The following is a 10,192-nucleotide window of genomic DNA, read 5'->3' as shown; positions in this document are numbered from 1 at the left end:
GGGCCCTTTATCATAACTGTGCTAAAATGTGCAGTTACCACAGTTTAACATGGTTCTTATGTGCGGTAGTTGCACATCTAAAAGGCAGTCCAAAACAGGAGAAAACCAGCCCTCCCACTTAAATGCAAAAAGCAAAACCTCAGGGAAGTGGTGGGGATAAAGTACCAAGTTGATCCAAAATGATGAAAATAATATTTTTACTGCTGAATTTTCACAGTCTCAGGTGCACTTTGATACTCAACACAGGCTATGTTTTGGCTTACTCAGTCTTCATCAGGAGTAAACTGCAACTATGGACTGGAATAAGAACAATATTGGGAATCCAAATCAACAACAACCACAATTAGGAGAAGCTGAAAGTTTTGCTATCATAGCGTTTTCGCTTTTATGTGAAGGAAAAGGAGTTTCAAACTTTCAGCTTCTCCTAACTGTGGTTGTTGTTGATGATTCAGGTTTCCCCAATATTGTTCTTACTCCTGATGAAGGCTGGGTAAGCCGAAACACGGCCTGTTTTGAGTATCAAAGTGCATCTGGGATTGTGAAAATACAGCAATCAATATTCGTCATCATCTTGGTACTTTATCCCCACCACTTTCCGGAGGTTTTGCAGATAAAGCGGCAACCATTCAGGGCATTCTCAGCATTTGTCTTTACAGGTTCCATATTAAAAGTTCTATTAACACACAGTGTGCTGTTTGGAATTAGCACAGAAGCACTTAGTACTTCCTATTGAGGAGGTGGTAAGTGGTTCAGTGTGCATTAGTCCTGCACACAAATGTACACTTGGGGCCGAATTCAGTAAATGGAACCCAAAGTTAGGCGCTGGAATGATCTGTGCTAAGATAGTATTCCGCAAAGGACACTCGACTCGGCACAATGCGTGTAGAAGTATGCACAGTCTTGGCGCATGTACTTGTACGTGTGTATTTTGGAAAAGCCTTACTGAATCAGCTCGCATGTGGTGTTATGTATTTGATGGAGAAATTGTGAACAAGAATGCATGTATATCCATATATGGTGGTTGACCTATGTTATGAGAATCTTGGAAGAAAAAAAATTAAACTTTTGATTAAGCAGATTACTTCGAGGATCTTCCAGTAACTCTAGGATCAAAGTTACTGGAACTACCAGTGAAGGGAGTTTACGCATTCAAAGACAATTTTAATCACATACTTGCTGGTGGATGCTAGAATTTGGCTGCAGCAATATGCAAGAATACCTGTTGCCCAAATTTGGCTCAGCAAAGTATGAAATATTGTTTCTGTTAAAGCAAATTACATTAGAGAATTAAGATACTGATCACAAATTTCATGATATCTAGGGGGCCTTTTGCTAAAGTGGGTTAATCAACTAACACTTGAATTATGTGCATCAACTATTATGGCAGCAGATAGTACAAATCTTGTGAATGGCAATTCTGTAACCTAGGTGTTTACATGAGTAAATGTTTATAATACTAGCACTTAAACACGTTATCTATCATGCACTTAATGTGCGGCAAGGATATTTTCTGTTATCTGCAATGGCAGATGCTGGGAATGCTCCCAACAGTTAACACAGAGGTTTTGCAGTTACCGCAGAATGATCTGGGCAATTACTATGTGGTACCCGACAAATTTACAACACTTTATTAAAAAGGCCCCTTAAAAACTTCTAGCAATGATCAAGAAGGTCTAGCGGGTAAACTCAACTAGATCAATCCTGTTCAACATCTTCTAACTGGAGTAATATCAAGAAAAAATGAACGTTGGAAGAACCAAATATTTGTGTATTTATATTAATGTTTTGCCATATGTATTTCTTGTATTCAATAGAACAGAGCTTTGTAGAACAACATGTTTATAAATGTGTGATGTAGTACATGGTCTTATCCTGCTATTTTTAAAACTGTCAATAAAATGTATATGTGTGTATGTATAAACAAGTATTTGCCATTGTTAATTTTACATTAAAAATTTACCATTTACATCAAAATAGTTGTAGTCCAATAATTTCTAGTTCTTTTGCATGTCCCTTAACTGAATGCTAAGGAGACAGTGATATAGGGCACAGTATTAATTAAAAGATTTCATTGTATGTTGCAGGATTTAGCACCTCCATTTCTTCTTTTTTTGCAGGATCCCTCACAAGAAAAACTGACCTTTGACCACAGTGTCTTCAAGATCAGAAAGGTTTATCTGTTCATCCTGTCTAGCTTTATAACTCTTCATCATCAGTATGCCATTGATACACCAACATAAGATTAGTCACTTATATTCACGTGGATGAAGTCAGTCCAGAGCACACCTACTAAAATACTGATGGTCTTCAACCTAGAGTATATGGAGAATGACTTAAAGATCTAAATATGTGTACTTTGGAAGACAAGCAGGAGAGGGGAAATATGATACAGACATTTAGAAACTTCCAGCCATTGGAGCTGACTCTGTGGGTGCTGGGTGCTTGAGCACCCCCAATATTGAGAAAATTCCTTGTATGTGTCCAGGGAGGGGTTATTTCCATTGGGCTTAGCACCCCCAATAATTTTGAAAAGTTGGCTCCTATGCTTCCAGCATATGAAAGCACAGGAGGCGGGTCGCTTTTCAAGGAAAGAAAGCTCTGGAATTAGGGGTCATAGGATGAGGGTGAAAGTAGGTAGATTCAGGAGTAATATATGGAAATATTTCTTTATAGAAAAGTGGTGGACACCTGAAACAACCTCCCAGTGGAGGTGGTAGAGATGAAAGACAGTGTGTGACAAGCAGAGCAGATTTCTGAGGGAGAAGAAAGGATTGTAGAGCTCACTATTGGGGTGGGGGGGGGGTAGTATGGATAGCTAATATGATCTTTACTTGCCATCATTTTCTATGTTCTACCAAGGGGGATAAGGGAAGTTGTATGCAATTATCATATCATAGCACCTACATGGAAAGCAGTCATATTGAAAGAAATCAGTGTATATATTGCAACCCATGGGCATTGTGCATGTCAAAACAGGAGAGGAATGGACTAGATAGTAGGGCAAAACTCCAATAAAACACAATCTGGGAGTCAGCAGAATGTTTAACAGTGCAGTCTTTTGTAGTGCACACTTTATACGTTCAGACACTCAGAGCCAACACAAGAGATAAGCAGGCATCTGCCATCAAGCTAACCAGGTGTAGCCAAATGAAAATCAGTCTTTTCCCTAAAATACTTCCAGGGGTTCCAGTCCAGGAAAATACTCTGCCCACTTTGGCAATCAGGTTAATTTCTTCAGCCAAAGCTCCACAATGAAGTGGGCAGTGCAGGCAGAGCTTTTAAAGTAAATGAAAAGAAAATAAGTCCAGCACAGCTCTGCAATTATAACAATTATAATTGTTATATTAACAATATAACAATAAGTCCAGCACAGCCCTGCAATTATAACAATTATAACTTCTCAAAATGTAATTTGAAGCAAAAAGTTCCATCAGTTCCATACCATCTGTTGACTCAAAACTCAGGCAAACAGTTTGAGGTAGGGAAAGTTTCAGCTTACTTCACAGCGTTTAACAAACAACTGTGTGGAACAGGAGACCACATCCATCTCTCTTACGGATCTCTCCGTAATAGAGAAATCCACCCCAAGGGTGTATAAAGCTCCAGCAATCCTTCCAAACTAAAGAGCAACGACAGGAGATTCCCTTCCTCCTTCTGAGGCTAAGCATTTCCTCCTCAGGGTTACCTTCCACTCAACGGGAAGTCCTTCAGCTGGCTGCTTCTCAGGAGCTAGGCATTTCTTCCCTTAGGGTTACCTTCCCAGTCCATGGGAAGCCCTGCTGCTGGCTGCCTGTCCATCCACCCCCCTTCCCACTGCTTACTCCTCTGCGCCTTTCTAGCTCCCAGGGCAAGAGAGGCACCTGCTTAAAGCAATCTGCACAGCCAAATGATAATACTCACCAGCACTCTCCAGTTATTAGCTCCAACTGCCATGGTACTCTTCAGTTAGTGGCACGGCAGTCCAGGGTGGAGTTAGGGCAGATCTGGAAGTTATCCAGGCACTGTTGATATTCAGTGCCAAGGCCTGGATAACTAACTGGGCAAGTAGGACTGTATAAAACACAGTCCCAACTGTGCCTGGTTAGTTACCTGGGTACCAGGACTAAATATCAGTCAGATAACTTTTGGCAGCCACAAAAGTTCTGGTTATTCAGTGCTGGTAGCCAGATTGGGCCCACACTGAATATCTGGGTCTAACACAGCTTGCGGTGCTCAGCATTTAAAAAATGCTAACCACCATGGGCTGAATATTAACCCCTATGGACTAGAGCCGAAAAAACTGCGCTTAGCGCTATTCTATAAACCTCGCCTAAAGTTAGGTGCGGTTTATAGAATACGTGCAGCACCCATTCCTGTGACTAAATTTAGTCATGGCCATTTACACCAACTAAAACCTGGTGTAAAAGTGATTGATGAATTTAGGCACGGATTGGGCATATTCTATAACGGTGTGTAAATTTTAGGAATACCCAAGATCCGCCATGCCCCTCCCATGGCCATGCCCCTTTTTGAGATCTGTGTGGTCTGATTAATGTGCATTGCTTTATAGAATATGCTTAGCGAGCTATGTTCATAAATCCAAATTAGTTCCAATTAGTACCGATAATTGTCTTGTTAACATCCATTATTGGCATTGATTGGCTTATTAACCATTAAAGTGCATGTGTAAATCAGAATACATCCAGATTTGTCCACGCAACTTTAGTCGCAATATAGAGATCTGGGGGTATATTTCTAATTTTGGAATTGCTTACTAGGAGCCTAAAGAATAGACTTCTCCCAGTGTTATTTACTCCTATGACTTGCCTTACTGTAGCAAGAAAACAGGTTAATTTTTCTAGCTTATGTGGTGCAAATATTTTTGATGTTTTATGGAACCTGTTGATCATCAATTGATTCTCCCATATAAGTACTCCCCCTAGATTCAAGATGTGATGCATGTAGGTATGTGTATTCATGGTTCAATGTTTTGCTCCGTCGTTCAAGAAGACACTTTTTTTGCTCTAAGAATCTAGTATTAAATAAAACCTAATGTTAGTTTTTTAAAAAAATATCCTAATTAATGTTTCTATAATTTTCATATAGTTTGCTTTGATTTTTCCCTCTTTAGCAGTCACTTTACACAAGAATTGAGAGGGTAGTAATTATTTTCTGATGACACCATTACACTGGAACCACATGTATGTCTTGTATCTGCATGAATGCTTATGGCAAAAATGTCAGCTCATTTTAATGTTTGGCTAAATTGGAGAAAAATATATTAAAGTGGGCCAAACCGGGTTGATGATCCACTTTGGATGGTGTTGCAACAAATAGGGGTTCTCTTTACCTTCAGATGTTGCAGCTATCAGTGAGAGGAGGAAGAATCATTCCCCTGCAAATTTTGCAGTCAACCAAGCAGCAAGTGTAAGATGTCTCTCTCTTCCAACTTCCCATCAATCTTGTTGGTCTCCTCCTCTTCTCATCCTTTCCCCTTTTACTCAGATTTTTCATTGATGATTAGTGAGGGTATATGTCCCTGTAATATATCTGACACGTTTGTACCAGTAGCAGCAGCCGTAGAGGCAAGTACCAGAGGGGAAAGAAGAGTTTAGCTTGGCAAAGAGATCATCTGTGCAGGGATGGAGGATGAGGAGAGTTTTGTGGCAACAGTAAGACACTGCAGAAAAGGGGAGAGGGGAAAGAGTCCTGTCCTGATGCAATGTGACATCAAAGCAAGTTGCCACTTCCATGCCACAGCTGCAGTGTACAATTGCAAAGCTATATTGGGGTGAAGCATCAGGTAACAGGAGTATGGGCTTCATAAAGCAGGGGCATAGGCAGACCTGCTATTTTGGGTGGGCCCTTCTCACCCCACCCCTACCCCTGTACATACATACAATATAGTGGTTTTTTTTTAAACGACCTGACGTCTGCTTGTTTCTCCCTGAACCCCCTCCACCACTCCTACCTCAGAGCCGTTGCACATCGCAATTCTATAGGCAACCTGCGCCGGCCCTGCAGGCTTCTCTCTACCACATCCCTGCCAAAAAAGCAAGAAGTGACATCATTGAGGGGTAGGACATGATAGAGAGAAGCCTGCAGGGCCGGTGCAGGATGCCTATAGGAATTGCTGCCAGCAGTAGCTTTGAGGTAGACTGGGAGGGAGGTTCCAGAGAGAGATGGGCAGATGCCAGGCCACGAGTGGAGAAGAGGGAGAGAGAGTAGTAAGGCACCGCCACTGAAGAGTTTTGGGGGTCTCGTGGGCTGCTGACCCAGGCCCACCCTTCCTTAGCTATGCCACTGTCATAAAGGAAATTGTCAGGTGGGAAATGGCCCATGGGCCATATGTTTTTCAACTGAAATTTCTCAAAAAGCCTTTCAGTGTGCTGCTGGTCTCAGTTGCTCTGTTTTTTGCTTTTTCTGCTGTTGGAAGAAGACAGTCCTCAGACATTCTAAAATCAATGTTGCTTCAGCACCTGGATTCTGTAAAATTTTCTCTTTTTTTCAACTTTCTCTCTCCCATTAGAGGCCCTCTTCAGATTTTTGATCTTTCTTTTTAGATTCTTTTTCTTCAAAGATAGGATGATTGTCAGGCATTTGAATGAGTTTTCCAATGAATTGAGTAACATGAACAAGGTAATTTGACACAAATCATTGTGCCAAGCTTAATTGATAGGTTTTTTTTTTTTGCCTACTGCATCCATGACCTGAGTTTGAATCCCATTCTAATTTGGGATTTCAGTCAGGTAGCCAACTTCTGACCAACTCCATCTATCCATTTTCAATTAGTAAATGAGTAGCTGGCCTTAGCTGGGAAGGAGGAGGGAGGAGTAAAGATGGTTGCAGAAGGCAATGACAAACCCACTGAAAGTCTTCCAAGAAACTGTCATGCAAGCCCCCTATAATCCATTCACAACTTAGTACTTACATACAGGGGCTTTCTTTTAGTGGAGGAGTAGCCTAGTGGTTAGTGCAGTGGACTTTGATCCTGGGGAATGGGGTTCAATTCCCACTGCAGCTCCTTGTGACTGTGGGCAAATCGCTTAACTCTCATTGCCCCAGGTACAAAATAAGTGTAGTTGCAAAATACCACAGAAAGGCAGTATATCAAGTAACCAACCTCTGTTTCATCATGAAATAAGAGATGTAATCAGAGACCAAGAAATTATGGCAGAAAGGAATAGTAATAATCACAATTATATTGGCTGCCACCAGCTTGACTAAAACTTCTAAGTACACATTTGATATGTTGCCTATTCATTATATTTGGCAATTTTCAAAATTGTATAGGAAGGTGCAAAGTCCATGGGTTCTTCTTAATGTGGATTTTGCACCAGTTTTCAAGGGAAAATATGTGGATAATTTTTCTCTGAAAATTATCCATGGATAAAGTATTTGCTTTTTCTATGGATATTTTATCCATCAAAATCAATGGGTTGATATTCAGCCTGCAATGATAAATGGCTTGTAAGCTGCTCACCACCTGCAGGCTGAGTTTAACCCTGTATTTTCATGAAATATCCAGGTTAGAGCAGCCTCTCAGAAGTTAACCGCGTACCAGCCGACATTCAGACTCGTGTATAGTTAGCTTCGCGGATAAAGTTAGGATAGCTTTTCTGCTGTCCTAACTGTATCCACTCACTTATATTATTATTATTTATTGCATTTGTATCCCACATTTTCCCACCTATTTGCAGGCTCAATGTGGCTTACAGAGTTCTGTTATGACATGGCTTACAGAGTTCTGTTATGACATTGTCATTCCAGGGTATCAGATACAATTAGTGATGTGAAAATTATTAAGTAAGGAAGGGAAGAAAAGGCTTAGGCAAGTGGTATAGAAAATATTAGGTAAAGGAAAGACGTGTAGGTTTAGGCGGATAGGTATAGAAAGTAGACTATCCTATCTGGCGAGGTGATTTAGTGAGATTATGGTTCTTTTTGTAGGCCTTATTGAAGAGATGTGTCTTCAGAGATTTACGAAAGTGGTTATTTCGCCAGTAGTTTTCAAGGTAGTGGGTAATTCATTCTACATCTTTGTGCTCATATACGAGAAGGTAGTTGCATGCATCTGCTTGTATTTTAGTCCTTTGCAACTGGGGAGGTGTAGATTGAGAAAATTGCAGGATGATCTTTTGGCATTTCTGGGAGGCAGGTCTACGAGGTTTAGCATATAGGTTGGGGCGTCAGCGTGGATGATTTTGTGAACAATCGTGCAGATCTTGAACGCGATGCGTTCCTTAAGTGGAAGTTTCTCTCTTAAGGGTTTTGCACTTTCGTATTAAGGTTTTCCAAATATGAGTCTGGCAGCGGTATTTTGGGCTGTTTGGAATTTTTTGATAGACTGTTCTTTGCATCCAGCGTACAGTGCGTTGCAGTAGTCCAGGTGACTTAGTGCCATTGACTGTACCAGGGTTCGGAAGATGTATCTCAGGAAGAAAGGTTTATTCTTTGAGTTCCACATGGAGTGGAACATCTTTTCGTTGTATTCCTTCACATGGGCATTGAGTGTGAGGTTTCGGTCAATGATGATTCCGAGAATTTTCAGATTTTGTGACATAGGAAGAGAACAGTATGGTGTGGTAATGGTGGTGAATTTATTTGTGTTATATTGTAAGGTGAGTACAAGGCATTGTGTTTTTTCTACGTTGAGTTTTAGTTGGAATGCATCCGCCCAGGAGTGCATGATTTGGAGGCTTTGGTTGATCTCATTAGTGATTTCATTTAGATTGTGTTTAAACAGGATATAGATCGTGACGTTGTCTACATATATGTAAGGATTGAGGTTTTGATTTGCTAGTAGTTTTAGCTAAAGGTGTTATCATTAGGTTGAAGAGGGTTGGTGAGAGGGGGGATCCATGGGGGACTCCACATTCAGGTATCCATGGGGCTGATGTGTCCCTGTTCGTTGTTACTTGGTATGATCTTGTGGTCAGGAATCCTCTGAACCATTTGAGAACTTTACCTCCTATTCCAAAGCGCGCACTAAAAATAAGCATGCACTAAATGCTAGAGACACCCATAGGAATATATGGGTGTCTCTGGTGTTTAGCACATGCTAAATCTTAGCGCACCTTTGTAAAAGACCCCACCCCTAGTACTTAGGCAATAAGAGGGGATATTGAGTACCACTATCTGGTTAAATGTCACTCAGCTCAGCAAGGTTTAACCAGGCCGGAGCCTCTCCTGCCCGGTTAAACCCTTTGGAATATTGGGCCCAGTGCATAGATTCCTATGGGTGTGTCTAGCATTTAGCCTGCGCTTATTTTTAACATGTACTAAAAATGCTAGTGCGCCTTTGTAAAAGGACCCCATAGTTGGAAAATGTAAAACCATGTGTGTTGCATTCAGGATGAGCGATATTCAGATAGCTCTATTACTCAAGTAAGTAGCTATTTAGGGGGCAATTCTACAACTAAATGCCTCCATTTGGGCACCATTAGATTGCACAGTAAAAGCCTATTCCATAACAGCACTGGGCACCTTTATAGAATACTAATATAACCTAGTATTGGTGCACCTAACATAGTTACACCAGCGATAAATCTTGGTTACTGCAGGCATGTAAACTTGAAAGGAATGCACATATTCTGTAAGTTTTGGACATAATTGGGAATCCCCCCTATGTCCCACCCGTACTCTGCCCCTATATATGTTCCCTTGCATTTATGCATTATGGGCTAGATTCTATATATGGTGCCTGAAAAATCTGCACAGAAAAAAATATGCCTAGGCATATTACTACTACTACTTATCATTTCTATAGCGCTACTAGACGTATGCAGCGCTGTACAGTTGAACATAAAGAGGCAGTCCCTGCTCGACAGAGCTTACAATCTAATTCTCTAAAGTACGCCTAAATTTTATAGAATCTGCTTAAATTTCCGTGTGGTAGATAGAATTATGCTGAGCACCTCTCCACGTGACAAAATATGGGCAATGTTTTAGTTGACGTAAATCCTGGTGCTTAAATTAGGCGCAGAGTGGGTGTATTCTATAATAATGTGCATAGATTGTGCCCCTGCCCCGCCTATGGCCGTGCTCCCTTTTCAACTATGCGACTTAGAATTTAGGCGCACTACATTATAGAATACACTTAGCGAGTTGTGATTGTAAATCTCAATTAATGCCAATTAGTGCTGATAATTGCTTGGTAGCATCCAATTAACAGCGCTGATTACCTAGTTGACCAATGTTAAAGACTATGCTT

At 40.9% G+C, this 10,192-nt stretch overlaps 1 protein-coding gene across 1 annotated transcript in view; it reads left to right on the top strand.

The window, feature by feature from the left end:
• Nucleotides 1-292: 292 nt before the first annotated feature.
• The window catches only part of LOC115475092 (cyclic nucleotide-binding domain-containing protein 2-like), a 33,724-nt gene continuing 23,824 nt past the window's right edge, over nt 293-10,192 (top strand). Inside the window, exons 1-3 of the mRNA XM_030210831.1 lie at nt 293-490; nt 2,118-2,215; nt 6,543-6,618. Coding sequence (XP_030066691.1) covers nt 293-490; nt 2,118-2,215; nt 6,543-6,618 — 372 coding nt within the window. The remainder of the gene's footprint in view (nt 491-2,117; nt 2,216-6,542; nt 6,619-10,192) is intronic.

The sequence above is a fragment of the Microcaecilia unicolor genome, chromosome 7 (genome assembly GCF_901765095.1).
Source record: "Microcaecilia unicolor chromosome 7, aMicUni1.1, whole genome shotgun sequence".
Classification (NCBI taxonomy): domain Eukaryota; kingdom Metazoa; phylum Chordata; class Amphibia; order Gymnophiona; family Siphonopidae; genus Microcaecilia; species Microcaecilia unicolor.
Note: the sequence above shows the minus strand (reverse complement) of the source record. Positions and strands in the feature narration are given on the sequence as shown.